At 58.1% G+C, this 27,155-nt stretch overlaps 2 protein-coding genes across 9 annotated transcripts in view; both read left to right on the forward strand.

The window, feature by feature from the left end:
* The window catches only part of CLN8 (CLN8 transmembrane ER and ERGIC protein), a 130,464-nt gene that overhangs the window by 61,435 nt on the left and 41,874 nt on the right, over nucleotides 1–27,155 (forward strand). The window lies entirely within an intron of this gene.
* Nucleotides 1–27,155, forward strand: part of ARHGEF10 (Rho guanine nucleotide exchange factor 10) — a 108,169-nt gene that overhangs the window by 8,388 nt on the left and 72,626 nt on the right. For 7 of the 8 annotated variants that reach the window (XM_058719813.1, XM_058719814.1, XM_058719811.1 and 4 more), the window contains 4 exons: nucleotides 12,591–12,658; nucleotides 20,295–20,444; nucleotides 21,040–21,327; nucleotides 23,672–23,735. In XM_058719813.1, the coding sequence (XP_058575796.1) occupies nucleotides 12,622–12,658; nucleotides 20,295–20,444; nucleotides 21,040–21,327; nucleotides 23,672–23,735 (539 nt within the window). In that variant the 5' untranslated portion in view covers nucleotides 12,591–12,621. Of the gene's footprint in view, nucleotides 1–12,590; nucleotides 12,659–20,294; nucleotides 20,445–21,039; nucleotides 21,328–23,671; nucleotides 23,736–27,155 lie in introns of those variants that run through there. The other variant, XM_058719817.1, reaches the window with a different exon arrangement.

Raw genomic sequence — 27,155 nt, forward strand, 5'->3', positions numbered from 1 at the left:
ACTGAGGATTTTTACGTCTTTGTTCATCGGGACTGTAATTTTCCTTAATTATATTGTCTTTGTCTTGTTTTAGCATCAGGGTAATGCTGGCCTCCTAAAATGCAGTTGGAAGTGTTTCCCATTCCTCTGTTTTTCTTGAAGAGTATGGGGAAGGATTGGTATTAATTCTAACTTTAATGTTTGGTAGGTCTCGTCCGTGAAGCTGTCTGGCCCTGGATATTTGTTTGTTGGGAGGTTTTTGGTGATTGATTCTATCTCCTTACTAGCAACGGGTCTGTTCAGATTTTCTATTTCCTCCTGATTCAGTCTTTGTAAGTTGTTTGTAGGAATTTTCCATTCCTTGTAGGTTGTACAGTTTGTTGGCTTAAAATTGTTCGTACTAAGTTTCTTATGATCCTTTGTATTTCTTTGGTATTTGATGAAATGGCTCGTCTGCTACATGTGGTTTTATTTGAGTCCTCTCTTTTTTTTTCCCCAGTAGGTCTGGTGAGAGGTTTGTCAGTTGTATCTTTTCAGAAACTCGTAGTTTCATTGATTTTTTTCTATTGCTTTTTGTCCGATTTATTTCCATTCTGATCTTTGTTATTTTCTTCCTTGAGATGTAGAGTGGGGTGGTTCCTTTGAGATTTTTCTTGTTTCTTTTTTATTTTTTATGTACAGAGAGAGCATATATGAGTGGGAGAGGGGCGGAAAGAGAGGGAGAGTGGGATTGAGCCCCTCATCAGGCTCCACACTGAGCGGACAGCCTGGTTATGATTCTCTCTCTGTCCCCCTCCCTCCTTCCCCATCTGCCCCTCTCCCCCACTCATGTGTGTGCTCCCTCTCTCTCTCAAATTAAGAAAAAAAAAATGAAAAAAAGAGAGTCTTACTCGAGCTTCATGCCCAGCATGGAGCCTGACAGGGGACTCAATCTCACAACCTGATCTGAAATCAAGAGTTTCATGCTTAACTGACAGAACCACCCAGGCACCCCATTCTTGTTTCTTTGTTTTCTTTTATTTTTAATGTTTATTTATTTTTGAGAGAGAGAGAGAGAGAGAGAAAGAAGAAAGAGAGAGAGAAGGAGGGGAGTGGCAGAGAGAGAGAGGGAGACACAGAATCCGAAGCAGGCTCCAGGCTCCAAGCTGTCAGCACAGAGTCTGATGCAGGACTCGAACTCAAGAACCGTGAGATCATGACCTGAGCTGAGATCGGACGCCCAACCGACCAAGCTCCCAGGAGTCCTCTTGTTTCTTAACATAGACATTTATGGCTACAGATTTCTGTCTCAGAGTAGCTTTACTGCATTCCATAGATTTTGGAGTGTTGTGTTTCCGTTTTCGTTTGTCTCAAACGAAACAAGGTATTTTTTTTTTTTTTTTCCTTTGGGTTTCTTGTTTGACTCACTGGTTGTTCACTAGGATGTCGTTCAGTCTCCACATATTTGTGTTTTTCCCCATTTTCCTGTGATTGGTTTCTAGTTTCATTCCAGTGTGATCACAAGAGATGTTTGATATGGTTTCAGTCTTGTTAAGTTTGTCGAGATTTGATTTGTCACCTAACACACGATCTGTCCTGGAGAATGTGCCATATGCACTTGAGAAGAGCGTGTATTCTGCTTCGGAAACGAATGCTCTGTATGTGAAGTCCGTCTTGTCTGATGTGCCGTTTGAGGCTGGGGTTTCCTGTTTGATTTTGTCTGGCCACCTGTCACACGTACTTTAAGACTTGGTGGGGTTGAAGGAGAAATGCCCACCACTTTGGGGGCGCCTTGTTGTCTCAGTGGTTAGGTGTCCGACTTCGGTTCAGATCACGATCTCGTGGTTCATGAGTTCGAGCCCCGCGTCGGGCTCTGTGCTGACAGCTCAGAGCCTGGAGCCTGCTTCACATTCTGTGTCTCCCTCTCTCTCTGCCCCTTCCCTACTCATTCTGTGTCTCTCTCTGTCTCAAAAATAAACATACAAAAAAATTTAAAAAAAATAAACATTAAAAAAATTAAAAAAAAAAAAGAAGAAGAAATGGCCACCACTTTGGAGGGCTGCAGGCTAAGGAGTCTTCAGTTGCCTAATTAGCATCGTCTCATGGTCATGAACCTCTGCTCCTGCCCCGTGGTCTTGGAGATACCCTCCATCCACCTGGCCCTCCTCCCCGGTGCCCTGTGGACCCCGATACCTGAGTAACCTTCTAAAAAGGCCTCTCTGGCCACATCAGTTCCCTGCTCAAACACATCCGTGGATCCCCTCGGAGCCAAGCACGAGGCCCTGCCCTGGATGGGGGGGGTCCCCCTGCAGGTGGGGGGCCTCCCTCCCCTCGTGCTGCCCTCCTCTGTCTTCCTCTGGGAAGCACTCTCTTTGCAGCCCTGCCTCAGCCGTGCTGGCAGAGTCCTAGCCTGCTCTCCTGCCTCCCTGCCCAGGACTGATGTGTGGGCACAGTGATTGCGCCCTCTGGACACCCTCTCCTTCCTCTTCCCAGGGTCCACGGTGTGGCTCCGCTGGTGTTGGGTGTGTGGGCACCCCAGCACCCTGGGGGCCGTGTCCCGGGGGACAGAGCAGGTTCACGGACTCCCCTCCCCACGTGTGTGAGGAAGGAGGCTTGCTGTGCCCTGGGGGGGATGGCTCTTATCCTGGGTCTGACCGATGTGATAACATTTCTCTGTGGGAGCATTCAATTACGCTTCCCGTAAGTAGCTCCCTTCCTGGGCGGCCCCCACCCCTTGGAGGCCTTGGAGGCCCTGCACCCTCGGCACGGAGGTTGTCCTGCTGGGGGTGCAGGGCTCAGACTCTGGCCCGGGTTCCAGGTGACCCCCGTTCTGAGGCCACCTGTCCTGGTCTCTGAGGATGATTCTTACAGTTGGAGTTCACTTTATGCATGAGACTTCTGGGCACGTGGGTCTTAGTGGAGGGGCTTGTGGTTTTACTCTGGGTCACGTTGTGAGCTGACCTTTTTCTGGGATGCTCTGCCCTGTCCTTGGGTCGGGCACAGTGTGGCGTGGGAAAGAACAGGGAGGCCTGGAGAGGCTGCGAAGGGCACCCGGCCCCAGAATCAGAGAGAGCGGCGCCCCCGCTGGTGGGCTGATGGGGCACAGGGTGTGGGCTCCGGGAGGAGGGCTGGTGGGAGCACAGGGTGTGGGCTCTGGGAGCAGAGGCAGCTCTAGAGACCGTTCACTTCCATGAGCAACTTTCTGCTATTTTGTTTTCCGAGCTTGATATTTAAAGAAAGCATTTCTCAAAGACTTGGGCTGATAAAGACAGATCTCACTTACTCCTCGGTAAGTCTTGATCATGTGAAGCAGTTGTGATTTTGTGCAGGTGAAGTTGAGGTTTAGAGAAAAGTCTGGATTGCTCTGACTCAGATGACCCGAGTCTGTGCATTCAGTGCAGACGGGCCTTCCAGAGCTTTCCGGGGGACGTGCGGTTGGATGGTGAGTCTCCTCTTGGTAAATTGACCATCAGAGGACAGGAGGGTACAGCCATGTCACTGACATGGTCAGAGCCCGTGTGGACCCCACCCCTGGGGCAGGGGGTTCCCCTCGACCTAGGCCTCCAGCTGCCCACAGTGTGACCCACCAGGAGCTCCTGTGTCCCTTCCCCTCCTCTTCCTCCCTCTTCACAAAACCCCTTTCTGGAGTTTGTTCTTTACTAGTAGGTCCTAAATAAGGAAGTATTTTCCCAGCTCTACAAACGTGCACTTACAGCCTGGGCATCAGCCAAGGTTACGTGTGTTCCTTGTTCTGAGCCAGCGTTCAGCAGCCTGCGCCCTTCCAGAGGGAGCGTGCCTGGACAGGCTCCTGGATGTGTCCCACCCCGAGCCACACGCACTCCCTGCGGGGTGGGGTTGGACAAGGCTCCTTCCCTCCCCTTTCTCTCTCTAGGGGAGGGGGATGGTGTTTCCTCCTGGACTCCAGATTGGGGGCCTGGGCTGGGCTCAGAGAACAACAAACCAGAAGTTGACATGCACATGAATTCATCTCAGCCATGGCAGAGGCCTTGGGTGGGGGAGGCAGGGGTGCAGAAGTCCTTGGGTGGGGGAAGCAGGCAGGGGTGCAGAGATCCTGGGAGGAGGAAGGAGGCAGGGGTGCAGAGATCCTGGGAGGGGGAAAGAGGCGGGGTACAGAGTTTCTGGGTGGGTGGAAGGAGGCAGGGGTGCAGAAGTCCTGGGAGGGGGAAGGATGCAGGGGTGCAGAGGTCCTAGGTGGGTGGAAGGAGTCAGGGGTGCAGAGGTCCTGGGTGGGGGGAAGGAGGCAGGGGTGCAGAGGTCCTGGGTGGGTGGAAGGAGGCAGGGCTGCAGAGGTCCAGGGAGGGGGAAGGATGCAGGGGTGCAGAGGTCCTGGGTGGGTGGAAGGAGGCAAGGGTGCAGAGGTCCTGGGTGGGTGGAAGGAGGCAGGGCTGCAGAGGTCCAGGGAGGGGGAAGGAGCAGGGGTGCAGAGGTCCTGGGTGGGTGGAAGGAGGCAGGGCTGCAGAGCTCCAGGAAGGGGGAAGGAGCAGGGGTGCAGAGGTCCTGGGAGGGGGAAGGAGGCAGGGATATAGAGACCTTGGAAGGGGGGAAGGAGGCAGGGGTGCACAGGTCCTGGGAGGGGGAAGGAGGCAGGGGTGCAGCGGTGCTGGGTGGGTGGAAGGAGGCAGGGGTGCAGAGGTCCTAGGAGGAGGGAAGGAGGCAGGGGTGCAGAGGTCCTGGGTGGGTGGAAGGAAGCAGGATTGCAGAGGTTCTGGGTGGGTGGAAGGAGGCAGGGGTGCAGAGGTCCTAGGAGGAGGGAAGGAGGCAGGGGTGCAGCGGTGCTGGGTGGGTGGAAGGAGGCAGGGGTGCAGAGGACCTAGGAGGAGGGAAGGAGGCAGGGGTGCAGAGGTCCTGGGTGGGTGGAAGGAGGCAGGATTGCAGAGGTCCTGGGAGGGGGAAGGATGCAGGGGTGCAGAGGTCCTGGGTGGGTGGAAGGAGGCAAGGGTGCAGAGGTCCTGGGTGGGTGGAAGGAGGCAGGGCTGCAGAGGTCCAGGGAGGGGGAAGGATGCAGGGGTGCAGAGGTCCTGGGTGGGTGGAAGGCAAGGGTGCAGAGGTCCTGGGTGGGGGGAAGGAGGCAGGGGTGCAGAGGTCCTGGGTGGGTGGAAGGAGGCAGGGCTGCAGAGGTCCAGGGAGGGGGAAGGAGCAGGGGTGCAGAGGTCCTGGGTGGGTGGAAGGAGGCAGGGCTGCAGAGCTCCAGGAAGGGGGAAGGAGCAGGGGTGCAGAGGTCCTGGGAGGGGGAAGGAGGCAGGGGTGCAGCGGTGCTGGGTGGGTGGAAGGAGGCAGGGGTGCAGAGGTCCTAGGAGGAGGGAAGGAGGCAGGGGTGCAGAGGTCCTGGGTGGGTGGAAGGAAGCAGGATTGCAGAGGTTCTGGGTGGGTGGAAGGAGGCAGGGGTGCAGAGGTCCTAGGAGGAGGGAAGGAGGCAGGGGTGCAGCGGTGCTGGGTGGGTGGAAGGAGGCAGGGGTGCAGAGGTCCTAGGAGGAGGGAAGGAGGCAGGGGTGCAGAGGTCCTGGGTGGGTGGAAGGAGGCAGGGGTGCAGAGGTCCTAGGAGGAGGGAAGGAGGCAGGGGTGCAGAGGTCCAGGGAGGGGGAAGGATGCAGGGGTGCAGAGGTCCTGGGTGGGTGGAAGGAGGCAAGGGTGCAGAGGTCCTGGGTGGGTGGAAGGAGGCAGGGCTGCAGAGGTCCAGGGAGGGGGAAGGAGCAGGGGTGCAGAGGTCCTGGGTGGGTGGAAGGAGGCAGGGCTGCAGAGCTCCAGGAAGGGGGAAGGAGCAGGGGTGCAGAGGTCCTGGGAGGGGGAAGGAGGCAGGGATATAGAGACCTTGGAAGGGGGGAAGGAGGCAGGGGTGCACAGGTCCTGGGAGGGGGAAGGAGGCAGGGGTGCAGCGGTGCTGGGTGGGTGGAAGGAGGCAGGGGTGCAGAGGTCCTAGGAGGAGGGAAGGAGGCAGGGGTGCAGAGGTCCTGGGTGGGTGGAAGGAAGCAGGATTGCAGAGGTTCTGGGTGGGTGGAAGGAGGCAGGGGTGCAGAGGTCCTAGGAGGAGGGAAGGAGGCAGGGGTGCAGCGGTGCTGGGTGGGTGGAAGGAGGCAGGGGTGCAGAGGACCTAGGAGGAGGGAAGGAGGCAGGGGTGCAGAGGTCCTGGGTGGGTGGAAGGAGGCAGGATTGCAGAGGTCCTGGGAGGGGGAAGGATGCAGGGGTGCAGAGGTCCTGGGTGGGTGGAAGGAGGCAAGGGTGCAGAGGTCCTGGGTGGGTGGAAGGAGGCAGGGCTGCAGAGGTCCAGGGAGGGGGAAGGATGCAGGGGTGCAGAGGTCCTGGGTGGGTGGAAGGCAAGGGTGCAGAGGTCCTGGGTGGGGGGAAGGAGGCAGGGGTGCAGAGGTCCTGGGTGGGTGGAAGGAGGCAGGGCTGCAGAGGTCCAGGGAGGGGGAAGGAGCAGGGGTGCAGAGGTCCTGGGTGGGTGGAAGGAGGCAGGGCTGCAGAGCTCCAGGAAGGGGGAAGGAGCAGGGGTGCAGAGGTCCTGGGAGGGGGAAGGAGGCAGGGATATAGAGACCTTGGAAGGGGGGAAGGAGGCAGGGGTGCACAGGTCCTGGGAGGGGGAAGGAGGCAGGGGTGCAGCGGTGCTGGGTGGGTGGAAGGAGGCAGGGGTGCAGAGGTCCTAGGAGGAGGGAAGGAGGCAGGGGTGCAGAGGTCCTGGGTGGGTGGAAGGAAGCAGGATTGCAGAGGTTCTGGGTGGGTGGAAGGAGGCAGGGGTGCAGAGGTCCTAGGAGGAGGGAAGGAGGCAGGGGTGCAGCGGTGCTGGGTGGGTGGAAGGAGGCAGGGGTGCAGAGGTCCTAGGAGGAGGGAAGGAGGCAGGGGTGCAGAGGTCCTGGGTGGGTGGAAGGAGGCAGGATTGCAGAGGTCCTGGGAGGGGGAAGGAGGCAGGGGTGCAGAGGTCCTAGGAGGAGGGAAGGAGGCAGGGGTGCAGAGGTCTTGGGTGGGGGAAGCAGGCAGGGGTGCAGAGGTCCTGGGAAGGGGAAGGAGGCAGGGGTGCAGAGGTCCTGGGAGGGGGAAGGAGGCAGGGGTGCAGAGGTCCTGGGAGGCGAACAAACTGGTGAGCTGCAGGGGTCAGGGGGAAGGGCAGGAGGGCCTGGAGGGCAGGCAGAGGGGCAGCGTGGGTGTGGGCTGCGCTCCATTCATGGACACTTTCAGTCAAAGTGCAGTCCTGGCTGGGCTGTCTGCCCTGCTTCTCCAGCCTCTGGTCCCCATCCTGTCCTTCGTTCCCTCCCAGGACGCCCCGGATTCTGTGTCCTAGGGCCCCCAAGTGGGCTGCTCCTATTAGGATTTCCTTCTGGTGATGCTTCGTTGTGCTGAGGCTGGGCGTTGTCCTTTTCCACAGGTGAGATGTGTCCTCTCCTTGTGGCTGGGAGCTGAGGCCACGCAGGAGGGGCGCAGCCATGGGAGGGAGGGCAGAGAGAGGGATCAGAGTTTGCAGGGGGAGTGCCGGGAGAGGCTGCATGGAGGTGGCCTGCGTGGAGATGGCTGGCGTGAGCTGGGGACGGCAGATGGGATGAAGGGTCCCAGCCTCTGGCTAGGGCAGCTCGCCCTCTGGGGAGACCTCACATCCCTTCCCTGGAGCAGGGGCGAGTGGGAAAGAGCCGGTGAGCGGCTGGTGCCTCAGGTTCTCTGATAGCCATTGATTCCGGTACATTTGCTTCTCTTTTACTTCTTTTTGGGCCAGTGGGTGCGGGAGGGAAGAGATCTCAGGGCTGGCGACAGTGTGACACGGGCACATTTCTTATGGTAAGAAATGCGCAGACACCCGCCCCCCGCGTAGCCTTGGCGAGATGATGCCTCGCTCTCGCCCCGGCAGTAAATCCAGGCGATCACGGGACGGAAGTGCCAGGTGGACAGCGATGTTCCCTGCAGGTGTCAGAGAAGACCCTCTTTCCTCCCCACCCCTCCCCTTTTTTGTGAGCATTACCTCTACTTACTATTTCATTTTTTTTTTTCAACATTTTTTATTTATTTTTGGGACAGAGAGAGACAGAGCATGAACGGGGGAGGGGCAGAGAGAGAGGGAGACACAGAATCGGAAACAGGCTCCAGGCTCCGAGCCATCAGCCCAGAGCCTGACGCGGGGCTCGAACTCACGGACCGCGAGATCGTGACCTGGCTGAAGTCGGACGCTTAACCGACTGCGCCACCCAGGCGCCCCCCTCTACTTAAAAGTCTGGAAACGTGAGGACGGGGGGCTGACGTGTTTGGTCTGCTGTGGAATCTGGTTAAATGTAGACCCTGCCATTCCAGCAGGACATGCTTGCTGAGCTCTCGGGTGCTCTCCCTTCTCCCCTCGTGGTCTCTGTTGAGGGACAGCCTTACGGACGTGACGCTGACCCAGAGGCTCCTGGTTCCAGTACCAAACTGAGCGCACCTGCTGTGAGCCCCCGGGATTTCCTGGCTCACGCTGATGGCTCAGCGTCCAGCCCCCTGGCCCCTTAGCCCCAGGCTCTGTCCTCGGGGCCGCCTCCCCCTAGGCCTGAGGGACGGGGCCCCGAGGCTCCCTGCCCCAGCCGGGCTCTGTGCCGATGTTCCGAGCCAGCCCCTTAGTCTGGGACGCTGGCAGGTGCTCTGATTCCGGCACGATTGGTGGCAGCGGGCTCGGGTGGAGGCCCACCCAGAGAGTGGGGAGACCATTGGGGTGGATGTTGGGGAGCCGAGCCCGGAGCGCACTGTGCGTGCGGTGCTGTGCGCTAGCAGAGCTGAGCCCGATGTGCCGAGAGCCTGTCCCCTCCGGGGTGCTGCCCCAGCCTCGCGGACACGGGGTCGTCTCACCCCCAGTGGCCCTCGGGCGGGCGGCACAGCTGAGGACAGCGAGGCGCAAACAGCAGAGCCTGGTCCAGCCGGGAGGGGTCAGGACGGCGGGGTGTCGGCAGAGTCCGGCCCCCAGCCCTCTGCTGCTGATTCACCTGCTTCTCGGGGGAGGGGGCCTAGGTGGCGAGAGTGCCGCAGTTCTCAGATTCCAGACCTCAGCGTTGCTGCAGTCACAGGGTACGAGCCGCAGGAAGCACCGGCCCCCTGTGCCTCAGCATCCTGCTGCCCACCGGCCCCAGATGCTACCTCGCGCATCTCCACGGATCGTGCAGGACACACACAAAAAAATGCCACGGGAGTAAAGGTTCAAGTCTATTTCTGTGATGTCGCAGAAGGCAAGGGAAGCGATCTGGGGTGTTCCCTGGCCTGGGAAACCATCTTGTGACGTGGAGCCACGTGGCCTCCAGACCCGTGGCACAAAATCCTCCTGCAGCGCTTGACCTCTGGCCGCTGCCGTGACTGGATGCGTCATCGTTTGGTCGAAAACCGCAATCTGGGTGCACGATGCAATCTCTCATTAGGATGCCGAAATTGGAAAGTGACAGCAGTAACACAGCCCGGACTGGAATTATCTCACGCTCTGTCCGTTGGAGGACGGCATCGTGTAAGCGACTCTTGTCCTGTGTCCCTGGGTTGGTCTCGGGCAGAGTGGGCTGCAGCCCCGCCCAGTCCCCAGAACGCCGTCTGCCAGCCCAGAGGGCACCCGGGGAGGGTGTCCACTGTCAGGCACCCGATGGTGCAGAGAAGTGGCTTCAGAACCTGCTTGGCTGCGGGGGGCCTGGAGGGCCCGGGGGTGCAGACACGGTGCCCGGGCAGGCTGCAGGCACGGTCAGTGCCTCTGTGACTTCCGGAAGCCGACTTGTGTGTTTGCTGCCTAGAACATTTCCTTCTCAGGAGCACGGCTTCCTGCGGACGCTGATCTTGGAAGCAAACCGTCACCGGGCACTCTGCGATCTGCCTGGCGCTCACCGGCTACCGGAGCACAGATCGCGGCACGGGGGGCCCCGGGCTCCAGCCCCAGCTCTGGCGCACGGTGAGCGAGCCCTGGGCTTGCTTGGAACGGGTCCTGGGTGCAGCAGGTACCCTGTGGGCGTGAGCCGTGCTGGTCAGCGGGCCGGGCGTCGGGGCAGCTCTCGTGTTGTCCCGCGGTTACCCGTGGGGAAAAGCCCAACTGGACTCTGTTCTGAAGTGTTTTAAGGACAAACAATTCGCATTAATGAGATTTGTGCACCGAGGTTTGAAGAGTTTGGAAGCCGAGTAGGGCGTGTGATGGAGAGAAGAGAATCGAGTTAAGAGGAAGAGGGTGTGGCTGGTCGATGTGGCTGAGCTTCCCCAGGAGGGACCCCAGCAGCCACGCCACCACTTTGTCCCCACCGGGAAGGATGCCTTTTCATGGCCGGCCTCCAGCACATCTCACGCGGGAGGAGAACGTGTGCAGAGATCATACCGCGTAGAAAGCTGTGCTTTGCTCTAAAGCCCAAGAGCCCCTCTGGCTCCCGTGGGCTCTGTCACGTGGGAATGTCGTCCTCTGCAGCTAAGAGTGCAGGATGTGTGTCCCTGGTCTGTGGAGAGAATGCCTAGGAGCTGGAAGCCCTGGTCCACTCACCTCTCAGACGGCTAAAAATACCAGTTTCCCTTCTTTTCCTCGCTTCCTCCCATGACTGTGGCATCCGTTGGCCCCTCTTCCCGCGGATGTCTCTTCTTTCCTGTTCCCCCCGGTGCCTGCGGGGTCTTGGTGCGCCGGGAGGGGCCGGGTCCAGTGTTGGGACCAGCCTGGCGTTTCCCTGTGTGAGCAGCACCGGTGAGAGCCCCCCGCGCCCTCGACGGCCTCATGTACGTCACGACAGGTCTCGGCTGGCGCACTCCAGGGAGATTTGCAGGCTCACCTCTGGAATGTGTCTGCATTTGAGGGTGAAGGCCCTCCCCCCCTCGTGCTGCGGAGGCCTGTGTGATTCCTGCAGCCTGTCACGTACCCCGCCCCTCCTGGCACCGCTGCCCCAGAGCAGGTGGACCCTCTGGTGTCCGTGCCAGCTGGGCCAGCAGAGTGTGTGTGCGCCCGGGCTGTGACTTCCTGCAGACTCAACTTCGGTGCCTTGACCACGGTGGACGTTGCAGGGACATTTGCTGACGTGGCAGGCGTGGTGTTCCTGTTAGCATCTGGGTTCCTGTGTCCCCGTCCCTGGGGAGCAGGTCACCTGAGGTCGCCACAGCTTCTTGGCCAGATGTGCTTCCTCCCGCGTTATTTTCCCGAGGGTTCGCTGTGGTCCGTGCACGTCTGTCTGAGTTGTTTGGAGACCTAACTCCGTTTTGTGGCCAAATTTTGCTGTGGCCTCTGTTGACACCACTGAGTGTGTGTCGTATCAGATCTCTGGAGAGGGCCTGGGGGTGGACATGGTCTCACAGAGGACAGATGGCAGTGTAGCTGGACTACCTGCTGCCATTCACCGAGTGTCCCCTGCGTGCTGGGCCCTGTTCTGATCCCCACGGCCGCCGAGGCCCGTACTGTCCCTCCGTTCCAGGTGGAGGCTTGGGCTCAGAGATACGGACACTCTGGGGCTCCTGGTGGCCCGCAGGAGAGCAGGGAGCAGAGATCACAGCCCCAGCGTGTGCGTCCATGTCTGTCCTGGGTCTTCCTGTGGGTGGGTTTCTCCAGGACCCCCAAGCCTTGGTTTTCTCATTTTGAAAATAAAGGGAACCTGTTTTCCGGAGGTGTGGTGTTTCCAAGTGCACAGCAGGGAGATGCTAAGCGAGAGAGGCCGGCGCATGGCAGGTGCGTGGCCCACGTGGGCCCGTGTGGGGGCCACTTCGGGGGCTGGGGTGTGGCGTGTGCAGGGCTGATGTGTGGCTGGTGTGTGACCGGTGCATGGCCCGTGCACGACTAGTGTGGGGCCCTGTGTGTGGCTAGGGCGTGGCCCAGGTGGGACCTGTGCGGGGGCCGGTTTGTGGCTGCTGTGGGGGCCAGTGTGTGGCCTGTGTGTGCTCAGTGCGTGGCTGGGCGGGCAGTACCAGTGGTGCCCTGCCAGAGCCCACACGAGCAGTCCCTTCTGCCACGTGGGTTGACAGCAGGCTGTATCCTGGTTCCTCCAGCATGTTCCGCGCTGTGGGCGGATGGCGGCCAGGGCACTGTCACCGTCGTCACTGTCCCTTGCTGCTGTCCTTGCTGCACCGGAGCCTGGACATTTTCACCGGATCGTTCTGGTGGGAGCCGGGCAGGTGTTTGATACCCTAAACCCTCGTAAACAGGGAGGGGGCTTACGGGACAGCCTCCTCGCGGCCCGGGCACTGATCTCCTCATGGTTTGGCTGGTTTCACGCTCATTCTCAGACTTGGGTTTTCTCTGATCGCATGTATGGGAACGGGATCTGCAAAAAAGAGAGGAAAACGTGTGCGGAGATGTGGCCTAGACCCAGGGTTCAGAGACTGAAGGCTGAGGAGATCGTGAGCGTGGCCCACGGTCCCGGGCGGCGAGGGCTTCACTCGAGGCTGCAGTGGAGGGAACGGTTCGGGGAGACGTGTGCAGGGCGGGAGGGGCTGTCCCCGAAGCATGGGCGCAGACGCAGCTCCCAGTGAGGACCGGGGGGGGGGGGGGGGGGGGGAAGTGAGGCCACCTGGACTGTGTGCTCCGTGCTCTGGGCGTGGTCTCAGAGGACACTTGGCAGGCCTTGTGGGGGAGGGGCTGGTCCCGTAGCTGCCGCCGTGATGACCGCCTGGCCTGGAGAGCCCCCTGCAGCCCAGGGCGGCCTCTGCCTGTGGTGACCGTGGTGTCTTTCCTTCCCCAGGGCTCCCAGGAGTGAGCGTCCCAGCTGCACGATGGACCAGCCAGAGCCACCCGCCCCCGCGCCCGAAGGTAATGGGGCGTCCTTCGGGGGCCCTTTCCCCCTCGGGGATGGGGAGGGGTGACCACAGGTACCGATGAGGTGGAGCTCGGCCGCCCCCCCATCCCCTGGCCACCAGGGCCCATCCTCACTTTGGGGTAACCTGGCTGAGCGCCTCCCCGGCCCTGGGCACCCCCGCGGGGCACGGGCCAGCACAGCCTGCTGTGAGCCCTACCTGTGGGGACCCATCAGTGCCCTCCGGCATGGAGGGTGGCCTGGAGGATGATGAGGAAGGGAGACGTCCCATCCAGCTCTTGGGCACGTTCCTTATCTGCCTCCCTCCACCACTGTGAGGACCGTGAGGGAGGGGTGCAAGTTAACGTTTCCCTGTCCCGTCCCCTCGCCACGGTGGGGCATCGGGGGCTTGGTGTCACTCCCCGCTCACGGGGCAGGGCCTCCTTCCGGGCTCCCCGTTCCCGAGGCTTCCCCAGACGTGCCCCCGTGGACAGACTCGTGTGTCCTTTGCACACCTGGAGGCTATAGGGCCTGAAGGGCAGAACCCTCAGCATGTGAGGCTGCGAGAGTGTGGGAGGAACCCACGCAAGGCCCGTGGCTCTTCCATGCCCTCCCGCTCCCGGCAGGCGTGGGCCCTTGGATAGTGCCCCGGCCCGGCTCTGCGCTGCAGGTGGCTCTGGGCCTCGGGCTCCCAGTCGGAACAGAAGGAAGGCAGCCAACAGGTGGAGCCATTCCTGTGGGGAAGCAGAGCTCGGGCCGAGGGGTGCCTGGGCTGCTGGGCGCTGGGCCCCCCAGGAAGGCTCAGCTCGACTGGAGAGCCCTGTGGGAGGGCTGCTCCAGAAGGAGCCAGTGATGCTGGGCTATGTGGCCAGAGGGGCCCCTGCACACCTTCAGCCAGAGTCTGCACTCAGGTGTGACCTAAGACCCAGCTGTCGACCTTGGAGAGTTTCCTGAGCCCCGGGGTGAGGGTGGCTCGCTGGAGGGCACCCCAGGAATCCCACGGCCCAGGCCGTGCACCTGCTCCTTCTGCGGGGTGCCTTCTGGGGGGGCTGGCTCCTTCCTTGGGCTGCGGCCGGCAGGCTTTGGTTGGGGGGGGGGTCCTGGATGGCCCCCGTGCAGGTGTCCACCGTGTGTCGGGGGGGTGGCACTGAGGCTCCTCCAGGCTGGATCGTACTCGATTGTCATAATTGGGAAGGTCCCAGAACTGCTCACTGCTTCCTCCCCTACAAGCTGGGTGTAGCCTACACACACGTGGCCGGGCGTGTCCCCGGGGCTGGCACACCCAGCTTCAGGGAGCCTGTGGGCTGCCTTCCGTGGGACGGTCCCTGGATCCTCAACGTCAACGGTTTCCGTGGCCTGCATGGGCCGTGCTGACTGCTCTCCCCGGGATACCCGTGGTGTGCACACTGGGCGGCTGGGCTGGGCCGCGTCTGGAGCATGGTCACGGCAGAGCAGAGTGGCGCTCCCAGGGTGGGCTCGCCACACTTGTTGGGGAAAAGCTAGAAAATGAAAGGCCCAGAAGCCCTTTCTGCACCAGTTAAGAGTGTGTGGGACTTGCGACTGTTGAAAATCTGACGGCGGTGCGTGCCTTTTTCCACCATGCTTTGTCCGCTGTTTTCAAAGGAACCCGAACCCGCCCTTCTCTCGTTCCGTGTGTCCCAACATCTGTTGGCAGCAGCCGGCTGGGGCTGGTCCCGTGCGTGACGGAGCCTTGGCAGTGATACTGAGTGGATCTGCAGGAACGCCCGTCCACCCACGGGCTTCGCCCCCAGATGCACCTCTGCACTTGGTCTGGGACGGGAGGGGGGCCCTGACCACACGGCCGGGGTGTGGGTGGCTGTGCTAATGGGCCGGGCCGGGGACCTGGGAAGGGGAGTCACGGCCTGTGAAGCCCAGGGCATCGGGGGGGGGCCGCGGGCAGGCTCTGCGAGGCTTCGGTGGGCGGGAGCACGTCCGGGACGTGGAGAGCAGTGATGTGACTGGGGCGGTGGAGAGGGGGGCAGCAAGGCTGTCTTCTGGGAGTGTGCTGAGGGGGCAGCTCGGACATGTGCTCCCCGGGAGAGAAGTGGTTCTTGAACGTGGGGTGCACGGTAACCAGCCCGATTTGGGTGGTTATTTCAGAGTCCTCCCGTGTGCTCCTGAAACGTGCACGTTTTTGTGACTTCTGTCTCAGTAGAGGAGGGAAAGAGGGCCAGGCAGGAGCCGGGACGGTGGGGGGCTGCCGAGGGCGTCGGGCAGAACCACCCCGCGTTCCCTGCAAGCCCACACCCACCCTGTTCTCAACGTTCAGAGTGACAAGCAGGCTGACCGCGAGGCCTGTCACTGTGGGGCCCAGCTGGTCCGGTCAAGCCGTCTGTGGGCCAGGCCCCAGGCCCTGTGAGCTGGGAACTGACCCTGGGCGGCAGGCAGCCGGGAGGTGGAAAGGATCCCCCCATGGACCCCTGTTCTCGGTTCCCCTGGAAGATTTCCTCTGGGCAGCTCTGGGCGTGTGGCCAGCGTCCTTACGGGGTGGGGGGAGAGTGTCCCCATTTCTGTGGGTGGATGGCTGCTTCCTGGCTGGTAGCCTGTGGGTGTGCTTTCTGGCTTTGGTGTGGACTGAAGGCCGCTATTTGACAACAGAGAACCCCATAGTTCAAGACCCGAGATCCTGATCCGCACAGCCTTGTGGGCGGTTGACTCTTGTGACCCTTAGCGATGGGCACCCACAGGGCTTTGTGGGCAGGGACAGAGAGGGATGGGAGGCAGGGCAAGTTGGGAGTGGGCGGGGACGGAGGGGGGTGGGGGCAGGGCTGGGTCGGAGGGCCTCATGGAAACCCCAGCAGAGCTCCTTGGATGGGGGTCTGGGGCTCTAGCAGGGGGTCTGGGTGTGGACTTGGGGTTTTGTGCAGACGACACCAGGGCCTCCAGCAGGCCCGGCCTCCCCATGGGGAGAGTGTCAGGTGCACTGGAACTCTGTGTGTGTGGGGGGGCAGAAGCAAGGGGGTCCGTGGAGGGCAGCAGAGTCAGCTTGGGGAGCTGTTCTGAGTGCGGTGGGCGGTGCCACAGGCCTGCACCTGTCACAGCCTGGAGGTGGACATCGGGGATCCCGGCCTCCTTCAGAGGCCTCCCTCCTTGGCGTGCAGACACTGTCCCTCCCCGTGTCCCCACGTGGTCGTGCCTCAGTACGTGTGTGTCCTGACCTCCTCTGATGAGGGCACCCGTCGTGCTGGAGTGGGGCCGTCCTGGCGACCTCATTCTACCTTAATCACCTTTGAGGCCCCGTCTCCACACGTAGCTGTGTTCTGAGGTCCTGGGGTTAGACCTTCAGCCTAGGGTGTGGGGGGACACGGTTCTGTCCTCCAGAGGGACTGAAACAAGCAGCTGGGTGTGTGGGAGGGAGCCAGGAGACTGTAGTGTCATTGATGCCAAAGGATGGTCATGTTAAACGGGGCGGTGAGGTCCCCGTAGGGGACAGCGGGGAAGGACCACGGGCATTGGCTCTGGGGACAAGGCACCCAATAGCGCGTGAAGCCAGGTCACTAGCTGGTGGGGAGGCATCAGGCATTCTGGGGGTGGCAGGGGAGGTGACCTGGCCGAGTGCAGGGGACGTTTCTGGGCTGCTGTGTCTGACGCTGTGATGGTGGCCACACATCACGGTGCCTTTGTCTACACCCATGTGGTGCGCATCACTGGATGGAAACCGTGGTCTCTGGGCGACGGCGGCCTGTCCGTGAGGGCCTGGCCCTGTGTTGCCCATCTTACTTGCTGAAGGCACTGAACAAGAATTACCTTCTTCCTTTAAGGGGAAGACCCTGTCAGGCTTTGTTATTTAAGTTTTTAAAAATATTCATTTAGTTTTGAGAGAGAGACAGAGTGGGAACAGGGGAGGGGCAGAGACAGAGAAAGACACAGAATCCGAAGCAGGAGCCAGGCTCCGAGCTGTCAGCACAGAGCCCGACGTGGGGCTCGAACCCACAAACCACCAGATCACGACCTGAGCCAGAGTCAGATGCTTAACCAACTGAACCACCCAGGCGCCCTAGGCTTTGTTGTTTGAAGCAGTGTTCATAAAATCACTTTCAGGTGTATTTTATCTACTTCTTAAAGTCCGGCAGTGATGAACTGTGACTTCCGAGAGGAGGGTTGATGGAGGGAGAGCAGGCAGGTGGTTCTGAGTCCCTGCTGCGCCCTGTGGAACGTGTGGGTGGCGGGATCTCCATGTGTCACGTCGCCGGGTCACAACTCGAGCTCTCCCGTCATCACCTTCGGCTGGGTGTTTAACTCGTATTGTTTCCCTGTCACGTTGACCCGGCAAACACAAATCTAGTCGTGGGAACAGTTGTATTTGGAAAGCATCCTGTGCGTTTTGGTTTTTCTGTTGAAGAGATTTATTGCCCTGGGACGTGTTCCCCAGGTTACTCCTGTGAGTAAGCTGACTGACTCCCTAACGGTAACGCCGAGAACCCACACGCCGACCTCCCTGTCGTTGGGCCCGAGACCCGACTTGGTGGGAGAGCGCACGTCGCGTGACTGATCCGCGGACACAGGCTGCGTCCACCCCCAGGTCCGGTCCGTGTCTGCTGCTTTTTCTTGTGACGCTGTCCTCACTTGGTGGCGGCGGTGAGCTGTGCGTCTGTGTTTATTAAGTACGAACCTCAGGGGATTAGCCTGCTCCCGGAGTTTAGCCCAAGTGGAAATGTGGTCTGAACCCGAACACAGCCTCACGGCAGGCAGGAAACGTATGTGTTGTGGGGAGTTTGCCGAATGCAGGGAATCTCAGTGGAGAAAGTACCAGTCATTTGCAGAGGCCACGGTTAATATTTGGGTCTGTGTGTGAGCGGGATGAAATTAGTAAAACCAACCGTCTTTGGATGATTCCCTTTATTGTGGTGAAATATACAGAACATTTACCGTTCTTCAGTGCCCCCCGGGAGCACGAAAACCACCAGCAGTGCCCTCCGCCTCCAGAACTTTCCATCTTCCCAGACTGAAGCTCTGTCCCCACGAGATCCTGACCCCCATCCCCTGCCCGGCCCCTGGCACCCGCCGTCCTGTCTTCCATGGGTGCTGTCACGCTGTGTCTGTCCCGTGGTGACTGGCTCCCTTCGCTCCGCAGAATGTCCCCAGGGTCCGTCCGTGTGGTGACAGGTGTCAGAATTTGTCCTTTCTAGGACTGAGTGCTCCCCGTTGTGTGCGTCGACCACAGTCCATCTGGCCGTTCATCTGTCCGTGGACTCTTGCCTTGTTTCTATCTCTTGGCTGTTGTGAATTATCCTGCTTGAATGGTTGCACGCTCACACAGTGGCACACTCGTGTGGTTGCACACCTGTGTGGGCGCGCTGGGATCTGTGTGCCTGCTTTAATTCCTCCAGGTGAGGCTTGGAAGCAGGATCCTGGGGTCGTTCGGTGGTTCTGGTTCTGTGCTTCCTTCGTGAGGGGCCTCCTTACAGTTGCCACGGTGGCCGCTCTGTTTTCTGGTCCTGCCAACGCTGCAAGGGGTTCCAGTTTCTCCAGACCCTCATCATTGTGTGTTATTTTCTGTTAAATGGGTGTGGAAAGACCGATTAGAAAGACTATTAACTTAATACGTCAAGACCTCTTTCCAAATTCTCGAATAAGCTTCGACCAGATAATTTTAATGGCTTCGTGAGTGTCTGGCTGTATAAATGCGTAGTATGTAAAGTCTCTTTCCTACTAAAGGACATTCAGGTGAGTGTCGTGACGGTCTCTGATTATTTCCTTAAGATAAGTGTTTCGCAGTAGGATTTCTGCGACAAGGGATGTACAGAATTGTCTGGCATTGGTACGTGTTGGCAAGTTCTCTTCCACAAAGTCGCCAATGCATACTCTCACCAGAACAGTTTTCTGAAGCCTTTTCTGGATTCCATTTCGGTATTTGCCCCTGTCATGCTTTTAGCACGTGTCAACTGGGGAGAAATTGCCCCAGAATGCTGCTTGTGGACCCAGCAGTCTCGTTCCCCCTGGGTCCCCGCTGAGGGTCCCCTCCCTCCTGCCCCGACAGAGCCTGTCCACCTGACCTCTGTGGTAAGGTGTTTCCTTCAAAACACCTGTTAGGACGTGTTGCCAATTCCAAAGACCGAAGGGAAAAATGAGCACCTGGTATTTAAGACCGTTGTTTCTGGACCATCGAAGGTTCATCTGGACCCACAAGGCCACAGCCAGAAAGACCGTCCTAGACTGGCTCAGGTAGCCCCAGCTCTGTCACCTTCTCTCCCTAGAAACCAGGCCACCTCTGAAAGCCTGAGTCTCACGTCCTACCCCCCAGCCCCCCTCCCCTCTCCCCTGGCTCCACTCCCCCCACCCCGGCCCCGCCCCCCAGCTGCCAGGTGGCTGTGGAACATTTCCTTCCTGGAGAGCACACATCGCCCCCTGCACAGCATCTGCGTCTGCTGGGGCGCTGCTGACCGGGGCCCCGCACCAGGAGCGAGAGGCGCTGGGAGTGGAACTGGAGGGGCCGAGGCCCCCTCCCAGCCCCCCATCATGCTGGGACAGTCCGTGCCCTGACTCACCGCACCCCCACCCCGACCCAGGGGAGGTGACCCCTCCCCAGCCTCTCTGCACCCCCGCCCCCACCATCCCCAGAACCCACCTGGCTCTGGCTCAGGGGTGCTGGCTCTGTTACCCCACCGCCCCGTGGCCGGCTTCCCAGCCCGTGTTCACGCGTCTTTGGCTCTAAGATGACTGGTTCAGATCCCACATTCCCACACTCAGGCCTGTGTGACCGCTGGGTGGAACCCTCTGGAAGGGAGGAGGGAACCCGCTCTGGGCCCTGGGCGCCTCTCTCAGCAGATCCCTCTGCAGCCTGGTGGGACCGGAGCTCTCTCTCCGTGGGGACGCCTGATGCCCTGGCCCACCCTGCAGCACCCCGGTTTGCTTGCAGAGTGAGCGGTTTGGGTTCCATCTTGGGGTCATTTCTCCCTCTCCGTAGTGCCCACCTACTCGTTCCTTCGCAAGGGAACCGCCCTGGACACCCCAAGGGTGCAGGGTCCCCATCCTGGGAGAGGGTCCCCGTGTGGGTGTGCAGGGTCCCCGTCCTGGGAGACGGGTCCCCATGACCGACTTCCCGTGATCTGTGTGAGCACCAGATGCCCGCAGACCGTCTGGGTACAGAGGAGTGAGTTGTGCACCAGTGGAGAAGGCCGTCAGGTTTGGGAGTTTTCTGTGTTCTGACTTCCGGCCCCAGTGTTGGGGTGCCGTGGAGCAGCAGAGGCTCCCTCCCCACTGGGCTGTCCCCTGCCCCAGCCCCCTAGCCTGGGCGTTGTCACCAGGGCACTGTGGCCTCTCACGGGTTGGTGGACGGCATCTGTGGGTCTGAGAGGCCTCCACCCTGCCCCGTACACATCCACACGCGGGGACGCATGCCAGACGGGGACCGCAGGGTGGGCCTGGCCTGGGCAGGGGTTGCGAGGTCCCCTTCCTTGGGTGGCATTTACGTTGTGGGTGATTGGCGTGGACAGAACCGAAGGGGCCTGTGGCCCCGTGGGGCTTGAGCGGAATCCACTAGTGTTGAAGTCTGTGGCCTCCCTCATTTCCTGGCGCTTCCTTTCCCTCATCCTCTGCCCGTCGCTTCCGCCACCCGCACAGTCCCTGGCACTGAATGCTAGCGCGTCTCTGCTCCTGCGGCGGCTGAGTCTGTGTTCTTTTCACCATTAGAAAACGAGGTGAAATACGACAGGAACAACAACGAAGAGGACGAGGGGGAGCAGTTCGATTTCGACAGCGGAGACGAGATTCCAGAAGCGGATCGGCCAGCCGCGGGTGCCCCGGCCAGTGGGGGGGTCGCGGATGCCACGTCTGGCTCAGGTGAGTCCCCGGGCCACCCCCAGCGCCCGTGGCCCAGCGGCCAGCTCGTCCTCACCGCGGGTGAGTGACGTGGGGGGGAAGTCGGTGTCCTGGAGCGGGACGTGAGCTGTGATGGCTCATTGGAGTTTGGCCGCGCTCCTTTGGTCCCTGGCATTTCCCACGGGCGTCAGGCTGCTCGGCAGCCCCTGGCGGCCTCTCGGAGGGGGTGGGTATCGGCCACATCTCAGCACCGTGTTGCTGCGTGGTGGGAAACGTTTCTGAAACTAACGCTCTTTGAGATGCATGGAGTCCGTGTTGTATCCTGGAGGTGGCTGCTTTTGTCCCGACCACGAGGGCTGGTTTCTTGTCCACAGCGAGGGCTCTCCGCACAGTCAGTGGCTCCCCTGGTCCGGCAGCTTCTACCTGATGCCTGTCAGCAGAGAAGCGGCCCTGGGAGCTGCCAGGCCCTGGGGTGTCGCGCGCTGACCCCAGCGATGCTCCGCCCTGTACTCCCAGATCTGGGCGTCTCCTGGGTGCCCTGGTGTTGCGTGCCCTTTGGGGGGGGGGCGTGGCTCTACTTGTCCTCCCTTCCTCCACACTGTGTGTTTGCTTCCAGGAGGTGAAATCGGGAGGGGAACGGACACGGAGGCCCCGGTGGAAGGCACGACGCTTGAGGTCCCGACACGGGTGAACCCCTACTCCGTCATCGACATCACGCCCTTCCAGGAGGAGCAGCCCCTGCCCGCCGACCCGGATGCCGAGGAGGATAGCGCCAGCCCACCGGTGCCCAGCGGGTACTCGGTGCCCGTGCCCTGCGGCTATGCTGTGCCCTGCAACCTCCCGCTGCTCGTGCCGGCCTACTCCAGCCCCGTCGTCATCCGCGCCGCGTCCCTGGAAGAGGAAGGTAGTGTCCTCCTCGCCGCGCACTGCGGGCCGTGACCGCCTGTCGTCCGTGAGTCCTGCAGTCCTCCGTGTTCTGGTAGAGCCCCCGGAGCCGGCCCGGGTCACCTTCCCCCGGCAGGTGCCTGTGGGTCCGCGTGCGTGAGGGCAGCGGGACGTTCAAGTACGGCCCTCCCTGAGCAGAGGGCGGCCTGTTCCGTTCCGAGTGTGGCCAGTGAGGCAGCCCAGCCGAGCGTTTGTTCTCTTACCGAGATCTGCGTGTGTTCCCTATCCGAGGACGCAGCACGGGCGCTGTCCCAGGTGTAGAGGCTCTCAGGGACACGAGGCTGCTCGGACGCGGAATCACAGCTTGTGCGAGATTTCAGTAAACACGTTCTCTCCTTCCCAGTTGTGACCATTGAGGGGAAAAAAAAGTCTTCGTTAAAGAAGCTCTTGAATTTGTTTGGAAACCACAGGTTTTTAGGGTTGAGGTTTTTCACCTATGCTTTCTTGTAATTGGTAGGAATCTTGGAAATTAACCGTGGTCAACAATGCTATTCGTGTTTTGTGGCCTCTGACAAGTAAGAACGATGTGAAAATACGGAAGTAGATTATGGAATTGAGAGGAGAGGGGGGGCACTTGGGGGGCTCAGTCGGTTGAGCATCCGACTCTCGATGTTGGCTCAGGTCATCCTCTCGAGGTTCGTGAGGTTGAGCCCCACGTCAGGCTCGGTGCTAACAGTGCAGAGCCTGCCTGGGATTCTCTCTCTCTGCCCCTCCCCCACTCTTGCATGAGCACACGCGTGTGCACATACGTCCTGTGGTGTCCTGGCCGGCTTCCTAACCATTTGCACCGTGTGGTTCCCTCGTGGACACAGGGCGGCCTGGCTCTGTGGGCTCGTTCAGCATGCACGTCCTCGCTGAGGCTCCCTCACTCGCATAGAGGCTCCCCTGGGACATGAGCCTCAGAGTCCGGGACAGCAAGAACCCGTCGTCTTCCCCACTGCCCAGAACCAACACTGAGCCTCCACTTTCGTTCGTTAGTGGTCCTCTAGTGGCCAGAGACTCATGGTGCTCTGCCTCGTGGCATGGGCTTCCAGATCCTTCCAGAACAGTGAGAGATGGGCAGTGTGCGTGGCCAGCGGGAGAACTTCCTCTCGAGTATGCTCACCATACTGTCATCAGAGTTTTCGTTTTAGCAGACATCACCTCCGGGTGCATCTGCTTTCTCAGAAGGGGGAGCGCCGGGAAGGAAGGTGTTGGGTGGGTGCATTGAGGCACGCACGGTGTGCATTCAGGGGTGGTGAGAGGGGCCCCTGACACAGCCTTGGGGAAGGTAGTCACCGTGTGAAGTACGCTCGCTGCCAGTCCACATCCTTTCTTCGTTGACTTTGTCGAGTATCTTTGTCTTTTAGGAAGTCATGTGGGCCATTTTTGGGGGGAGTGTGGTGTGGTGGGAAGTCTTTGGACGGGCACGTCTGAGTTCAGATCGTGACCCTGCCTCTGACCTGGCATGTGCTCCTTGGCAGACAGCTAGGTTTTCCATGGCCTCGAGAACTTGTTGAGTTCATGCCTCTACAATTCCTGGTGCACCGCCAGGCAAATCCCACCACCAGGTAAGGGGTATTTGTTACTGTTTAGCGGGATCAGGGGACCAGTTTTATGAGTGAGATCTCCAAGCTTATTGCATTAAGCCCAGCCTTCCTGGACCTTGAGTTAACTGCTGAGTGCTTTGAAAGTGGTCAAGAACGTTTGCCTAGCACACAGTAAATTCCTTCTAAAATGGTGTTTATGGACAGTTTCCCAGTGTAGCAATTAACCAGTTGTTGGTTGAGCACGTGGCTAAGCCTGAGCTCTTCACCGCTTGGTAAATCAAACCCAGAGGTGGGAGAACAGCAGTCAGCTGGACATGTGTGACAGACTGTGTGTGTGCGTGTGTGTGTGTGTGCACGTGCGTGTGAGTATATAAAAACTTGGTTGCCAGATATCATGAATGTAACTCTCCCTTGAGAATCTTTGGAGGTTCCCATTTGGACATACTTTCCAATAAATCACAATTGTAAATTCCCATGAAAAGTTAAGACACAGGAGAAAATTTGTTTCTTACTGTAGCCTGCTTTCTTTGGGTTTAATTCCAGCTGTTTCAGGAGCCTTTGGATATCACTTTTTACTGTAATCCTGTTTTGAAAACATCTTATTTTGAATCTAACCGAAAAAACCTTAAATCTATCAGTTAATCATTTTTATGCTAAGATAAGCCTATCATTCATAAGAATGGAAAATAGGGAACCATTTTAAATGTAAAAATCCGTTTCCTACAATTTTACCCTAAGCATGAAACTATATGATTTTTTTTTCTTTCCTCACAGAGACACAGGAAGTAGCAGAAGACAGCCCATTTAATTCTTTAAGTTCTGAGGATCCAGCAAACAGGTAAATTTTTTCATTTTACACACGTGCTCTGGGTCCATGACCGTTCCCTGTAATGTGGAGTGTGGGACACCTGTCCTGCCTGCCCTCAGTGCTGTGAGGTGGTGACCGACCAGGCCTACTCCCCGCCCCAGACCCTCCGCTCCCAGTCCTGCATCCATCTGCTCTCTCGCCCAGGGGCTCCCAGGATGGGTGTCAGAGTACAAGGACTCGGCTAGAGGTTCATACTGTCTGTGTAGAAGGACAGACCGTACAAACGCACGTACAGATAGGCCCCAGAGAGGTGGCCCTCCTCGGCCTCCACCCTGGAGATTCTGTGTGTACTTCAGCCTTGGGAAGGGTCTCAGAACCCTGTGGGGCCGGAGGGGATTTTTCAGTGTGTCTGACCCAGCTTTCAGCGAGAGTACTTCAAACTGATTTGATTGTAGACCTTTCTTTCATGCCACTTGCCTTCAAAAACGCTATTTCTCCTCCTTGAGATGCCCAGGAAAAGCCCGTCCTCCAGGCAAACTCCTGCATGCATTTCAAAACCCTGCCTTAGTGTCTCGTTTTATAAAGTTCCCTCTTGTCCATCTAGAGCTGTGTGGGCACACCGGCTTTAAAACTGATTAAAACAGTGCACCCTCACTGTGACTTCCCCTGTCCCTTTCTGCTGCTGGACTGAGAATCCTGTGAAGGGGGAGAGCAGGTTTGACCAAGGCTTAGCACGCCGTCATGCTTGTTGCTTGGCGGCTGTGCAGCCATACTGATGCATTATCCACACCTGTTCGAGGTGGAGCGTCCTGTGGCTTTTGGTACACTGTGTTGTCCGTATTAAAACTGTGTTAAAATATATACAACATAAAACTTGCCATTTGAACCCTTTTCAGTGTAACATGTAGTGGCATCACGTGCATATACTGTGTCACCACTCTCCCCTTTCAGAATATTTCATCATCTGAGACAGGAGCTCTAACCCTCCTGTGGTAATCTACCGCCCCCCTCCCCCAGCCCCCGACAACCCCTACTCTGTGTCCTGTCTCTGTGGATTGGCCCGATCTAGGTAACTCGTGTCCTTCTGTGTCTGGCTTGTTTCACTCTGCATCATGTTTGCGAGGTTCTCCTGTGTTGTAGGATGCGTCCGGATCTTCCTTTTCAAGCCTGCATAATATTCCTTTGTAAGCACATATGACCTTTTCACTCACCACTCGAAGGACACTTGCTTTGTTTCCACCTCTTGGCTGTCGTGAATCGCGCTGCTGGGAACACAGGTGTATGAGCATCTAAGTCCTTGCTCCCTATCCCTTTGGCTCTGTACCTGTGAGAGGAGCACTGGATCTTATGGTGAGTCTGTATTTTCCTTTTTGAGGACCAGCAATCTCTTTACCACAGAGACAGCACCATTTCACATTCCCGCCTGCAATGAACTGCTTCCAATACGGTCACCAAATTTATTTTCCAGTTTTTAAAGATTGTAGTCATTCTAGAGAGTGTGAAATGGTACCTCCCGGTGGTTTTGATTTGCATTTCCTTGATGACTAATGATGCTGAGCACCTCATCCACGTCCCATCGCCCATTTGTATGTCTTCTTCAGAGAAATGTCATTCACGTTCCTTCCCCATGTTTGAGTTGGGTTTATTTGTTGTTGTTGAGTTGTAGGTGTTCTTTATATAATCTGAATATTAATCTCTCATCAGATGCGTGATTTGTGAACATTTCTTCGCATGCTGTGGCTTGTCCTTTCACTCTCTCGATGGTGTCCTTTGCACAAAAGTTTTTAATTTTGATGAAATCCAGTTTATGTGTTTTGTTTCTTTTATATTGCCTGTGCTTTCGGTGTCCTGTCCAGTTAGTTGTTGGCACATCCAGTGTCATGAAGCTCTCTCATTGTTTTCTTCTAAGAGTTTTGTAGTTTGACTCGTAAGGGTGGGTGGGTGCCACGTTCTGCCATGTCTCTTAGGTCTAGTTGATTTGTGGCGCTCTTAGCGTCTTCTGCCTGGTGGTTCTGCTGTTGACAGTGCTACATTGGTGTGTCCAGCTGTCACTGTGAGATGGTCCATTTCTGTGTTCAGTACTGTGTATTTTCACTTCATCTATTTTGGGGCTCCTTCGTTAGTTGTATGTTTGTAATGGTTATATCTTCTTGTTCTATTGGACCTTTATTCAATATATGATCTCTGTCTTTGCCTTCTGTGACCTTTTATGAGTTAAAGGCCATTTTGTGGGATCAGGCCTTACCCAGCGTTAGAATATCCACCACCTTGCCTGGTCCTGTGTTTGGTGCGTGCTGGCTCTGTTTGTTTACCCACTTTTAGTTGTTACGTCTCAGTTCGCCAAGCCTTTACCGAGTGCCTGGCCTGTGATTGGCATCAGAGACCGAGAGGAAGTAAACCGGTCTCAGCACGCCAGGGAGGACTTCCCTCCCTCCCATATGGCGGCTTGCAGTGTTTCCTTTCACCCGCGCAGGCACCAGCAGAGGAGACGGAAACCGAGAACGGACTCCTGACTCGGGTTTCGGGTCCTTGGCGTGCTGTTCTCACGCTCACCTGGCTTTTTCTTTGGGGTGGTAGGCTGGCCTCTGAATGTAGAAAGACATACTCGTCCCTAAAAGAGTGGTGTCTTTGCAGAGAGGGACGCACAAGCTCTTTCCACCTGGTTTACATTACATGTGGCAGAGCAGGTCCACCAAGACCCCGCAGTAGAATCACAGTGTGCGTGAGATGAGACACGAGCGGGTGGCGCATTATCGCCGGTGATCTGAAACGTACAGTGGAAAACATGTCTGCTGAAAGGATCGTTTCTTAGAACAAAAAGAACGTGAAGTGGCGTGAGAGGGCAAGCTCAGATTCTCTTCCAAAGCGCGACCTTTTTTAAATCTACGGAAAGCGACCTTTTTTAAACCTACGGAAACACTCGGGAGCAGTTTAAATATCATCCATTTTTGCTTTAGATTTTCTGTTTTTTTGCTTAACTTCATTTTGATGTAATTTTAGTCTTGAAAAGTGTGAGGATACTTTTTTTTTTATGTGACACGTTCCTCAACTAATTGTGGGGATGGACTCAGCTTCTTTTCTTACACGCATCCACAATGTAGCGTATTGTGTCGCACATGCTTGCGTAGCTAAAGTGTCTGTGACCTGGACATTTTTAAGATCTTTGCCATCTTCCCTGGCCTTTAAATCTTGTATTTAACCATTAGAACTTTCAGAAAACTAACAAAAATGATGATAGAAGAGACCACGCTGCAGTGACCCCCGCCATCTCTGTCACTTATCGTGAAGTGTGGCATTAACTCCGTATGAATGATTCTCCTTTGCACGTGTGCGTTTTTCCGAGCTGCCCATGGTTGTCTCTGAGCACTCACCCTAGTTCCAGCCTCTTTCCCTTCCCGTGAAGTGCTCCACACCGTGCTCGGCTCTTCCTTGCAGAGCTCCCCTAGACCG

The sequence above is a fragment of the Neofelis nebulosa genome, chromosome 3 (genome assembly GCF_028018385.1).
Source record: "Neofelis nebulosa isolate mNeoNeb1 chromosome 3, mNeoNeb1.pri, whole genome shotgun sequence".
Lineage (NCBI taxonomy): Eukaryota > Metazoa > Chordata > Mammalia > Carnivora > Felidae > Neofelis > Neofelis nebulosa.